The sequence below is a fragment of the Xenopus laevis genome, chromosome 9_10L, assembly GCF_017654675.1.
Source record: "Xenopus laevis strain J_2021 chromosome 9_10L, Xenopus_laevis_v10.1, whole genome shotgun sequence".
In the NCBI taxonomy this organism is placed as follows: Eukaryota; Metazoa; Chordata; class Amphibia; order Anura; family Pipidae; genus Xenopus; species Xenopus laevis.
Window position 1 is genome coordinate 16,348,850 of NC_054387.1, and position 14,075 is coordinate 16,362,924.

General features: G+C 40.7%; 1 protein-coding gene across 2 annotated transcripts in view; it reads right to left on the reverse strand.

The window, feature by feature from the left end:
- Positions 1 to 4,950: 4,950 nt before the first annotated feature.
- Positions 4,951 to 14,075, reverse strand: part of LOC108701776 — a 38,654-nt gene continuing 29,529 nt past the window's right edge. The window contains exons 6-7 of one of the 2 annotated variants that reach the window (XM_041576228.1): positions 9,840 to 9,907; positions 4,951 to 7,109 (exon numbers count right to left, since the gene is read on the reverse strand). In XM_041576228.1, the coding sequence (XP_041432162.1) occupies positions 6,342 to 7,109; positions 9,840 to 9,907 (836 nt within the window). In that variant the 3' untranslated portion in view covers positions 4,951 to 6,341. Of the gene's footprint in view, positions 7,110 to 9,785; positions 9,908 to 14,075 lie in introns of both variants that reach the window. The other variant, XM_018236801.2, reaches the window with a different exon arrangement.

Consider the following 14,075-nt stretch of genomic DNA (forward strand, 5'->3'; position numbering starts at 1 on the left):
TAAATATCCTTCTTATGACAGATCAATCGCTGTAAGGATCTGGTCAATTGGTCACATTGCTTTGCTTGTGAAAAAGTAACTTGTACGGAAGTGAAATTACATTCAGTCTTGTCAGATTCAATATGAACAGTTAACATGACACTCCAGCTCCTTCTAATCATCAGACTAGTCTAACAGTCTATGTACACACAGATACATCCATCACTTGCCCCTCCTGGTCATCAGACTAGTCTAACAGTGTATGTGCACACAGTTATGCCCAGCACTTGCTCCTCCTGGTCATAAGACTAGTCTTACAGTCTGTGTGCACACAGTTACATCCATCACTTGCCCCTCCTGGTCATCAGACTAGTCTAACAGTCTATGTGCACACAGTTACATCCATTACTTGCCCCTCCTGGTCATCAGACTAGTCTAACAGTCTATGTGCACACAGTTACATCCATTACTTGCCCCTCCTGGTCATCAGACTAGTCTAACAGTCTATGTACAGTCTATGTACACACAGTTACACCCAGCACTTGCTCTTCCTGGTCTTCAGACTAGTCTTACAGACAGGGTGTGAATAGTTGCATGCAATAAAAAATATTGTTAAATAGCCTCAACAAACACTTTTGAGGAATACTCAGCCAAAGATCAGCAGACAGCAATAATGGAAATAATATTTAAAAAGATTTCTTGAGGTAATATAAAGCTATTGTGCAATTGTCATAAAAGACTAGCCCCGGCTGCAGAAGCTCAGCAGGATTCAGAGTTTAGAGAAGTGTTTATGGTATCCTGATAACTCTCAGTACACTTCATAGAAGGTAGAGTACAAAAGGCTAAGATGATGGTTTACTGTGTGAAAACAAAAAGAGTGACCTTATGCACATAGCTTGATGTACAACCGCAGGACACCAGCCTCTTCCACTGATCGTACAAACTTTGAAATGTTGGAAGCTGAGCTGGATGCTGTGCCATTTAATTCCTCTACTGAGAGGTGAAGAGAAGGTGACATTCTTCTTGGGGTACAAAAACCAAGTTTTATGATTCTTCCCAAAGACTGCTGAGAGGGGTCGGTTCCAGAAAGTGATTAGGAGTCCAGGAAAAACATATCAGTTCTGCAAGAATAACGTTTGTACGACTGTAAAGTAGACAACTTTCAGACTGTTCTTCATAATATCATTTTATTTCTGAACAAAACGGTGGGAAAGGGAGAAATAAAGATATGCCAAAATTCACTTGGGCTAACAGTAATTAGATGTGGCCTATGAAACTATTGATATATAGCTGTTTATCCATGGTTTTCTATTTCAGGGTCATTATTATCTCCTGTGAGTCTTCTGAAGTGTCCACTCGACACAAAATATCTACTGTTATATGCATTTAATAACTTAGAATGTCTGGTTGAGAAAAGAAATAAGACCATAAAATTGAAACGGTAGCTTGCTGCAAGTTAGGGAAACAAAATATGCTCCAAAGGACAAGAAAACCTTTTGATACGTGTTATCTGTTAAAAATAAACCCAGCTATGTCTTGAAGGTTCATGCAGAAGCTCAGAAAGCCATAGCAAGAAAATAGGATTAAGGCTAGGACAGAATTCATCCCCCAGCCACCCTAGCCTAAAGAGGCTTGCTTGGGCTGAGAAATACAAAACTAGACTCCTGGAGAATTGACAAAAGTTTTGTAGACTGTCGAATCCATGTTTTACATTTCTGGTCCATCCCAAAAAGTTTTTGTATATCATCTACTGGACATGAGAATTCTTTCTCAGTGTTTAAAAGCAACCAGAGGAGTTTGCATTATGGTTTGGGGGTGTTTGGTTGATTAGGGACCTGCATACAGTGACTGTTATTCAGAATTAATCAGAGCCATGCCATGCCCTCTGGTATGGGATTTATTCTGCAGCCCTATGTGATACAACAGGATAAAGGTCATAAGCACACTTCCAACCCTTGTCAGAACCATTAGAAGGAGGAAGATGAAGGAAAGCTGAAAGTGAGGACCTTAACCCTACTTGATTGTTGATGAACTGGATAGAAAGGTCAAGGCTTAACAGCCTTAGATTCAAGTTTCAGACACATATCTTGAGTCTTTACCTAATACAATGCCCAGAGTAAGTTCTTCTTAGATCAGTGCAAAATGTGAATTGAATCTAATGTATATGAAATCGAAACAATCCCAACTTGCTTCTCCATCCTTATCTATAAGGCACAATCTCAAATATGTTTCAGATACAGCCTACATAATATAAATCCCGTGTATGTGCCTCATTGTCATAGTTACGCGACTGGAAAGGCCATTGGTTCCTTCAAGGTTTTTAAACCAATCTATTGCTCATAGACTAAATATACATTAGAATGTGTTCACTCATTATATCCCACCACTAAGCGAGACCTCTTAAAGGCAGCCCCCATCCAATTCAAACATCACTGTCAAAATGGCAATAAGTATTGGTGTCTGTGTTGATATTGTTCCAAAAGAAGAAGCCATAAACAGAACATCTGGAATATTTTATCTTAAAAAAAGAGAATTCTAATGTTTCAGACTCACCATTAAAGCGTAAAGGATCCTGGATTTCGATGCCACGAAGCGACTTGTATCTGAACAAAGATGCCACTGCCTTCAGACTGGGTGTCAATGCATTTGCTAAAAATATATTGTCAAAAAAGGGGCTAAAACTGCAGGAAAATGTGTAGAGTAATACAAGTAGATGGCAGCCCTGCATGCAATTATAGTTAGTAGTACAGGTATGGCTCCGTTATCCGGAAACCCATTATCTAGAATGCTCTGAATTATGGCAAGCCAATCTCCCATAGACTCCACTTTATTCAAATATTTCAAATTTTTTAAAGTGATTTCCTTTTTCTCTGTAATAAAAAAATAGTGCCTTCTACTTGATCCCAACTACGATATAATCAATCCTTAATGGAGGCAAACACAGTCTTAAATTATTTTTTAGTAGACTTAAGGTATGAAGATCCAAATTAAAGAAAGATCCATTATCTTCAAAACCCCAGGTCCCGAGCATTCTGGATTACAGGTCCCATACCTGTATAGCTAGTTCTTCAAATTACTATACACAATAACTATACTCATTCCAGCCCCTCTCCCCTATATAAACAGCTGTAGCTCTGCTGGGCCTCATGTTTCTTTTCTGTACAATAAATTGAACGCATTCTCCCTTTCTCTGGGTCTCTCCATGTATTAGATCCTCGTGTAGCTTATAAAGCAATACATTGGGACTGTAAGAAATATAAAAATATACATACATCAAACACAAATAGCTGCTAACGAAAAAAACCTCTGCATCTGTTTATAGTGAGCCAATGAAGCAGCAGAAGATTTTATCCCATCAGGAATGTATCGATTGGAAAAGTTCCTCCTACAGGAACAATCCTTCACAGTCCCAGGGAGAAATTAATTCCCCCTTTCTCTTGGAATTTTGGCAAAAAAACATACATACGCTTGGATCTAATAAAGCTGACTCACATATGGGAAAGAGAGAGTTGGAAAAACAAAATAATTATCAAAAGATTTGTTAAAAAAACTCCACTGATTGTCTGGAAAAATTCCATAATACCAAAAGGCAAATATATTTGTGTTTAATTTGGTAGCAAGCATTTCATCTGCTGAAGATATAGGTAAGAATAGTATGGGAGCAGAGTACAGGCACAGTACCCTCGGGTCTGGGGGTTATTCCCTATTTTCTGTGTAATGTTTATGTTCTAATAGGAACCCACTTTTAAAAATACATTTTATTCTGATTACAGTATCCTTTAAATAATAACCTAATTCCTTTATTTGGGAGTTACTCAAGCTCCACGAACAGGATAAACACGAGCCATAAATACTTAGGGAGGATCTGTTTAAATGATTCTTCATCTTGTCAGACCCACCCCCCAACCCCCTTTATCCTGCCCTGGGCTCGTTTGAAGCTCCTAAGAAAACATGACCTGTTAGTGGGAGAGTCGGCGCTGATCAGTTTTGTAATTCAAAGCAGAAAAAGCGTCTTATTCATTTAAACGTCTCTCCTAATGATACAAGACAAGAGCCAGGCAGTTGTTTTGCATTTCAGGTTTGGACAGCTCAGTGCTAAGGGCATTCCCATCTTAATCAATGGAGCCTTGCAACCAATCATGAATAAAATCTTACAGGCTCCTCATAAATTTATCTCTAGGGAGACCATTAGTCTTTATCTTAGAGCCTTTTAAAGTTTTGAGATTATTTTTGGGGGTGACCACAACCAATGTCTGATGATTCTCTACTAATGAGGTTTTTGGGCTTGCTGTGGTCAAGCACTTTGTTCTTGAGATATATATAGTATAGATGCAACAATCACCCTACTATAGAACATGTGCACTCGCCTCTAATCTCACCCTAATTGGCCTTTAGGCTGGGCCCCCTTAGCTCATAACAAGGTTACAGATATATAGAAACATTGGGGTAACAGTCACCCTGCTATAGTTCCAGGGGTACCAAGGGCACAAATAAGCACTCACCCCAAATCTCCCCCTAAATAGCCTTCAGGCTGGGCCCCCTTAGCTCATAACAAGGTAACAGATATAGAAACATTGGGGTAACAGTCACCCTGCTATAGTTCCAGGGGTACCAAGGGCACAAATAAGCACTGACCCCAAGTCTCCCCCTAAATAGCCTTCAGGCTGGGCCCCCTTAGCTCATAACAAGGTAACAGATATAGAAACATTGGGGTAACAGTCACCCTGCTATAGTTCCAGGGGTACCCAGGGCACAAACAAGCACTTGCCCAAATATCATCCTAACTGCCCTTCATACTGGGTCCCTGTCAGTTTACAATAAGGCCACATGCTCACATACTCACATACTTGCAGGTTTACAAATAGCAATGAAAAAACATTCCTCCCTTTAACTACTTTGCGCCCCTAGGGGGTCCACCACCACAGTTAGGAGACCATTGTGCTAAAGCACACTGAATGAAGAATCATCTGGAAAATTACACATAGCTCTCTTTTATTTGGGTTCATGTTTTACAGGGATGCATAGTGTCAGCTGGAATGAAAAATATCAGACAGTCCTCCGGTCGGCATTTCCTCAAGCTTTAAAAGAGAAACATAAAACCCTATCTTAAAAGCTGAATGAGACATGATAGCTGCTCATTTCAAGACTCAATAACACTTCTCTTCTGCCTAATTCCAGTCTCCAGTGCAAGGGAGATAGTGTAAATGAGCAGAATTCGGATTCAGTTGCCTGTGTTCGACAGTTTGATGACACCCCCGTGTGTGGAAATGTTATCATAGCAGTTTAGTTAATATTAACTACTACAGGAGCAGAGAACCTAGCCTGGTTGCTATGTATATGGCACGACACAAGTAAATACCTTCTGTTTTCAGAAGGCTTTATGCTTCTACAGGAGGAAATTCTACTTGATTAAAGGGGATCATTAGGAGCCACCCTGGGCCCCTGTCAAACCTTAATGCACAGATGGCTCAGATGACAACCCTAATACATTTCTCCTGTCTTGCTTCCTTTAGCCAATTAAACAGGCTTTACAGGCCTTAGAACGGAAAACAAATCAACATTTCTACGCAATGGGAATAAGATTACTCCTGTTTGACTATAATTAGGCAAACAGAATTTGCACTGCTTCGGAAAGTCAATTATTAAAGTGGTATAACTGATTTAAGAGGATCCAGTCTGTCCTGGGAACAATTTTATAAATACATATATATATATAAATTGTCAGAAACACAGGTCCTGTGGTATTGACCCAGTATTTACAAATATAAATATAGCCGACATGTAGAAAGAAAGGAAATGGACAGGTTTTTACACGTATGTAGGTGGGTTACCTTTGGAAACCCGCAATCAAGCTGTCAGTTATATGGCGGCCCAGTAAAATAAAAATAAGACGTTTGGGGCCATCAAAATCGTTTCAAAGTGCTGGACATGGCTAAACTCCACAGTTCTGGGGTGGGAAACAAACACAGACATCTATGGTCCCAGCAGTTAACTTCCATACCTCAAAAAAGTTCTAAGCCCCTATAAATGATGGCTTATTTGTTCGTCTTCTTCATCGTCCGTTGGTATAAGGTGCTTAAAACCTTCTATGTATAAGGCTGAAGGTTTTGTCCTTTAATAAAATGAAGGGTTTTAGTAGAAAATAAAAAAATCTTTCCCTCTGCTGCAGGCGCCAGGTATTCTATGGGGGGGGACAAAAAAAAAACAGAATTGCAAGTCTGCTTGGCTAAAATGGCACAGGAACCATAGAGACTATGAAAATAATGTCCAGTGCCTTAAATCGGAGATGACTCCTACTACCCTAAGTTAAAAATAATACAGATTCCTTCTGTTCAGCAGCTACGTCTGCTTAAAAAAAAATGTTATGATGTTTGTGCCTGTTTTTCATTACCCATGAGTTGAGGGACATCAATAACCAGCCTATCTTCATCATCGCTACTTGAGTCGCTGTAATCCACACGGGTTTGTTTCCTCATCACCTCAAGGCTGAGCTTTTTCTGACACTGAAAAAGCATTGGTTGGGAGTCATCCAGATTAATCAGACTCTGGGATGGAGGTTCCTCTTTAAGCCAACTGGTTTTGGATTCTAAAGAACCTTCAACTGATGTTGTACCTTCTGAGGTTTGAATGACAACACCTTGGAGCTCATGAGAGTTACACAATGATGTTCCACAATCACCATGATGTGATAATCTTGGAGCACTGAGATTGGTGCATGACACAACTGCATCGTTAGGAGTAATGTTGTGAGACAAATTACTCTGTACAGCTTGACCTTCTAAGCTGCTTGCTATGGTTTTAGATCTATGTAAGACTTTCTGGGTAGGGTTTAGTGGTAGAACATCTATGGGATTTTGCTGTATATTGTCCTTTTTTATCTCTGGGAAAGATGTTCCATCTTCATTGTTTTCCTGGATGAAAACATCATTACTCTCTGCAGAAGACAACATAGACTTCTGTTGCTTTAAACAGGCATCTTGAAAAATCTCTGACTGCACCATTAATTCAGCCAAACACGTGTTCATGTTTAGACTGGTAACTGATTTGATGTCAGCAGACAGTGCCATTAAATTTGGTACTGAGTTATCAGCATCTGTTTTTAGCCTTTCCGGGTTGGCCGATCCAGGGTCCTGTTAAAAGAAACAGCGGTGATTACATTTTTATCCCCTTATTTCAAAAGTAACAGCCAAAAAATCTGCTAAGAAAAGCGAAAATCTGAAAAGTATATATGTAAAACAACATTTATTAGGTATTAAGTTTATTAGGTATTAGGTTTATAAGTCAGTATGATACAGAGGGGGCAAAGTGGGCTGGAATATCTATGCAACTAATGCAGTTTGGAAACTGCATTTCACTTGATGGCCATGCTGATACTTTCCTAAAGATTACAAGAACAATAACTTGCTCATTAATTGCTACCCAATGTCCGAGCAGTGCACCCTGGGAATGGTAGTGGAGGGCCAGAAGCTGAGAGGTCAAAGAGATCCAAATGGACACACATGAGGGATAAGAACCAGCAGTGTTACAAAGATGCACTGAGTGAGCAGATAAATATAACTCTTGCTTTTAATGGTAATGAAAATCTCCTGCTGTTCAGCCCAAATAAAGCACATGTGGAAGAATTTAAGATTCCCAGAGTGGCCATAATACTACAAAGAAATTTCAGCCCATGCTTTGAAATAACGGGCTGTTCAGCATTTGGGAATTTATTCCTGTTTTTTGACCTCTTTAGTGATTTTTATGTTCTGCTTTATTATATTTGTAGAATAAAAAAGGGGTCTTGTAGCATAGTCCTCTGTGCTTCATTCACCTTGACTTGTAACATTCTCTGCCCTGTTCTGAAGCTGCTATTACAGGAGTGCAGAAGTTGAATGAATGGAGGATAGAATGCATGGAAAGGCAAGCAACTGTAGGGTAAGATGACAAATAGAGCAAAATGGTGTCGATAGGACAGGATGAAAATAGTAATAGACAATCAAGAACACAGGGCAGGATGGAGACAACACAGCACGATGAGCAATCATAGGTAAATACGGAGACGGCACAGTATAATAAAGACAGTAAGCAAAAGGGCATCAGCACAGCAGTTGGGCACTTAGGTGCCAAAAGGGCAAGATGAAAGGACAGTTGGATAATATACAGACAATTAAACAAGACAGAGACAGTAGGGCAAGATGGAAATAGCTGGACAAGCTGGAGACAGTAGGAAAGAATGTAGAGTGTAGGGCAAGATGGAGGTAAGGTAAGACAGAGACAGTTAGAAAGATGGAATCAGCATAGCTAGAAGTTGACAGTAAGATAAGATATGACAACATGGAGTCAGTAGGACAGGGTGGAGACAGTATCACAAAATGGATACAGCAGGGCAAGGTGGAGACAGTAGGGAAAGATAGATACAGCATGGCAACATAGAGATAATAGTGCAAGATGCCAAAAGAAGGGTATGGCAGCTAAAGTTGGTCAGGTTGAAGGCAACACAGCTCAATAGAGGAAGTAACAGATAAAAAGGTGATTGGTAACTGGTGCCAAGTTGTAGTGGTTTACGTGTTACCCTGGGCTGGATGCTCATTTTCTTTAAAAAATCACCAGTCTAGTGTTCTGTCTGCAGTATACCACCATCGTTTTTGGTCTTCCCGGCATTTCCCATTGGGCTTGGGCAAGTGCAAGTACAGACTTTCTTATTGGGCATCCACCCTACTACAATTGGCACAGGGGACACATGTGAGAAGGACAGAAGATGACACGGAAGCACTCAGTAAACAGAACCCCAGGCTCGTATTTTTGTGAAGAAGAGGGGCACCAGCCCAGGATCACAGGTAACTAATTAGAATAACTGAGGGGTACCTAACAAACTGCCAACAAGTTGGTTTTATTACCCTTCTCTTTTAATTTTGATCTGTCACAGGTAAAATCATGCTAGCACAAATTATTATTGTGTATTTAAAATGTATTCCTATATCTTATTTCTTATTGCTCTCTCTGAAAGCTTCCATACCACCATTTTAAAACTAACAGGTATGTTTGGTTTTTCATGTTTTTTTTCTTCTTTTACAATTTACTGTATATCATTAAAAATAATTTAGGATCTATTGTACTCTTTGATTATTTTGTTTTGCTCATCTATTTGCTTTTCTGCATGCTTGTAACTGGTGAACATTTCAGCAGATAATATACTATGAAATCCCAAGCGAAGGACAGGGCAGGTCCAGTTAGCAAGGCATGCCTAAGCCCACCTAACCACACGTTCTGGCAACATTCCTCAGTTTTAATTTGGAAGATTATGAGAAAAAATGAGAACAGGACAAGATGGTGACTGTAGGGCAAGATATAGAAAGCAAAGCAAAAATATGAAAGTAGGACAGGATGGAGACAGTTGGTTAAGATGGCAGACCATAAAACATAAGGAAAGGCTTGACAAAGGGTAGTGTAGTGGCCCGAAACGTTGCCATTTATGAGCTGAATTAATAAACCCACAACTGGTTTCACAAGCATCGGATGTGCCATCTGTGTTTTATTCATGGACATAAGGCATAAGGAGACAGCAGGGCAAGCTGGTGACAGTAGGAGTAGAGGGTGATAGAAGGGCAAGCTGGCACATCAGTGCGTGATAAAGGTGGCAGCAGTAAGACCTGAAGGAGATAGAAACACTTTACACCACTTTTTCCCAACCTGCAGCCCTTGAGTGGCCATTGAACTAATATTTAAAGCTAAACGAAATAATGAAATTCTTTTCATCTCATGAGCCTGACGGCCAACCCTGGTAAAGGACCCATGAGTAGAAGATGCTGCAGTTGACAATTATCTACCTCTACCACATTCTTCTTGTACACGTCAAGGTGGTGCATAACTTCAGAGCTCACCCTCTGCTCTCCACATTTGCCTGCGGTTATTTTTCTTCGGGGAGGCTTCAGTTTATTAAAACCTTCGGCTGAAAAAGAAATTGGTGGAAATTAGAATCAATGACCAACTCCAAAAATATGTGTTTGCTAAGTTCCTGATTCTTTGGTTATGAGTGTCAAATGTGGAGTCTTTAGCCTACATTAGACACCAGCAGATTCACTTCATCCCTTACCCCCTTCTATTTTCTCTTTCACCTAAAGCCAAAAATTCTAGCCTGCCAAAAGCTGTTTTATTTTATTGATCCTTTTTAATGGTTTTTGCCCTGGTGAATACTTCTCTTCTTTTCTTTAATATTCTGCTTTCTCTTTGAAAATCCTTTCAGAGTGAGACATTTGTGGGACCCCCTGTTGCTCCACACGTGTTTATTCTCTGGCAGACAGTATTTACTCAGGCTCTATATATTGCTGTTCCCTACTACTCCCAGACGTATCCACTTTAGGGATTAAACGCCCTCTTTGTATAGAGCTGGTTTTTGTTTGGGCTTCAGGCCGTTAGGTGCCCCAACCTGCAATTCTGGTTATTACAGCTACAAATGCTTACTAATACATGATAATAATAATCATGCTCATATGCAGCCAAAACCTATAGGGGGCATTTGGTAGGAACATGGGCAGACTTGGCCCAGTTCTGTTCACTCTTGGCAATCAACCAGCAGTGTACTGGGCTAATTAATGTGAAGTAGGGCGTAATTACAGAGGAAGCAGACCCTGGGGGGGGGGGCTCAAGAAGTATAGGGCCCATGAGGCCCTAATTAATGAGCTATTTCAACATATAATGGAAAAACAGGACAACCTCTGTACATGTTTGGGGCCATAAAATGAATTTGTTGTGGGCCTAGTTACACCACCGATTCAAAGAGCGTGCAGTGTAAAATGGCAAAATAGGGCACAGGGAAAAAACCCAGTGGGCCGCGGTCCTGTTGGGCCCCACCATCCCAGGCACCTTGGCAAGCTGTGTGGTACAGTGGTGGAGCGCTAGGACAGGCAATAATCTACTGTGCAATGGTGGCAGGTAATTATTAGGAGCAAGGGGCATGCCAGTATGAGGCAGGGGGAGAGTGTGACTGGAGTGGTGTGCCCTTTGCCCGGGTTTCCTGGTGGACCCCGCCTCCCCCACTCTGACACTGAGAGTATGAATTCTATTACCTTCACCCCTTGTCCCACCCAGGGTTCAATTACACTAAAGCTGGCCAGACATATGGAGATCCACTTGTTTGGCGAGGTTGCAAAACAAGCGGATCTCACCCCTATATGCCCAGCTTGAGGTGGGCAATTTAGGGCTGATCCGATCATGGACCTTAGGGCCCAACGATTGGATCATAAAGACGAGAAAACAGGAGGTCAGATTGAGGACCGCATCAACGAACCGATTCGGTCCTCGATCCGACAGGATTTTTAAGCCCGGCCGATCAACATCTGCCCAACTTTAAGCCAGATATCGATCGAAGAAGCCCATCGGAGGGCCCTATACACTATGCAATAAGCTGCTGACTTATTTCTGCCCATGTATCAGGGCCTTAACTTTGTTGTTAGACCTGTGATTTTTCTATCCCGATTGTAATAGCAAGTATCAGCCCGCGACAATATTTACCCAATTTATTTGCCTTATGGAAGAGAATTTAGGGTTTGGGGTTTCAATATTTGTTCAGGTACCCATCCCCCCAACTCATAAGGGGTCAGTTCTAAAGTGCAGGACAGGTTGCAAAGGGCAAAGAATGGGGCCATGCCGTCATATTTTTTGCAGTTTGACTAACCACAGATGTCTGTGCTTCCCCTTATTAATACTTCACCTGCTTAACAAACAAAAATGGAATTGCTGCTTTTCTTTAGGGTAAAACAGATGCAGAAATTATGTGGGAGCTGCATACTGTGTCTTGGCTGCTGCCAGTTTGAATAAGTGAGGGGGCTGTTATATGATAGAGTATAGTGAAAGGTTTCAGAGCAAGCATATTCAGAGCTAACAACATATATACCAGATAACTAATAAAAAAGCTTAGTCTTTATACCTTTTGCAATAAAAGTAGCAGTGGCAGGGGTAACACTGCCTCCTATATAGAACTTTAATTCATTCAGTAGCTGCTGTTTTTTTGGGGCATCCAACGATGCCTCTGGGCAACTAACATTTTACTTAGGTTTTTTAAGGGATAAGTAAACAAACTTTGCAATTTGTGTTTTTTCTTTTTTCGGGCTCATCAAAGTGCTCAGTATGTAGAGATGAAGTACTGAGACATCAAAGTCAAGGTAAATAATAAAGCTGAGGGTGCCTTTGGGTATTGAGAGATATAAAAGATTATTCTAAATGCTACAGTCTGTTCATATAAAATGAACCTGCTGCTTAACAGTGCTGTTAATGTAATAGTAACCATTAATAGTAACCTTTGTTTGATCAGCAGCCTGTTATTTTATAATGGGGGCAATGGAAATAAATCTTGCACTAATCAGCTCTGAGCAAAGGGGTAATTAGAGACTTTGATTCAGCATTTCTTCGATTCACAAGACCATTGAATTGGCAGGGTTAATTGTATGATCACATGGCACCCATCCAAACATAGAGAGGCTTTTGGAGTGTGACCCTACTGATAACATCGCTGAGGCACCGCCAGTGGCTGAATAAATGATTGAATTCGATCTTTTACTGTTTTGGACCTGGACCTATATGCTTAAGTAGATAGGTCAGATCTAGAAGCAATACCAGTTGTGGTGGTAGCAACAACCGATATATATATATATAACAACCCTAAAATAGGGCAATGGGATACAGCATTGTCATCTCACATGCCCATCACTGTTTTGCCATAATGTTGCTCTTTTACCCTAATGTCTTCATCTAACCATCAACTTGCCCTAATATTGTCACAATACTCTTCTGTCAAAATAAATTTCTACTGAATCCATTTTGTCCTACTGTCTCCATCTTGTCCTACTGTCTCCATCTTGTCCTACTGTCACAATCTTTTCCTGCTGTCTCCATTTTTTCCTGCTGTCTCCATCTTGCTTTACTCTCTCGATCTTTTTCTACTGTCTCCATCTTTCCTTACTGTCTCAATCCTGCCCTACTCTCTCGATCTTTTTCTACTGTCTCCGTCTTTTCCTACTGTCACCATCTTGCCCTACTCTCCCCATCTTGTCCTACTGTCTCCATCTTGCCCTACTGTCACCATCTTTTCCTACTGTCTCCATCTTGCCCTACTCTCTCCATCTTGTCCTACTGTCACCATCTTTTCCTGATGTCTCCATTTTGCCCTACTGTCTCCATCTTTTTCGACTGTCTCCATCTTTTCCTACTGTCTCCCCTTGCCCTACTGTCTCCATCTTGTCCAACTCCATCTTGTCACCATTTTGATCTACTGTCTCCACTTCAGAATATGGTTTCCATTCTTCTCATCTACTCTCTCTCTCTATATGCTCTGATATAGCCATCTATAATAATTGTTACCCTGTCCATATTGCCCTCATGTCTTTATCTTGTCTTACTGTAATAATGTTGACTTACTTTCTCTGTCTTGCCCTGTTGTCCCAATCTTGCCATACTGTCTCTTTGGTGCTCTACTGTACTGTCACAATCTTTTCCTACTGTCATTATCTCTCCCTGCTGTCTTCATTGCTCCCTTTTATGACCAGGACTGTGCCAAGCAGCCACCTCTTATCTAGGGAAAAAGGCTGCAAATTATAAAAGATATACACCCTAAAGTCCTCTTTCGCACAGATTCCACATTCTCCCATAAAATATAAGTGTATTTGGCTCTCTGGCGATAAATCTAAAACTTATTACTGGGGGAGCTGTGAACTGGCTGGTGGTCCGGACAAAAAGCAGATTGTTCCTGTCTTGGGCCCCAGGTGTGAAAAGTGCTTGTGAAATATCACTGCCTTGGAATTTATGGGTTATAGAAAAGATTTTTTCTGGAAAAATTAGATTTTGAGTGTGACACTTTAGATAAGATTTTGGGACCCAAGGATGTTTAGGAGAAACGAGTAGTCTTCTGTACAGAGGAAGAAGTGAAAACATATTAGGATTCCAAGAGAAGTGGTGAAAAGATAAACTGTGCCCATCTTGCATATATTTGTGGTGCATAACTGAGCTTTCCCATCCATCCTGGTGCCAAATTTTGCTCTCTTACTACATACACTGTGTATGTTCCTGGCAGATGCTTTCGTGCAGTAAAAATTAATCTTCCATCGACAAGGCCAAAAAATAGC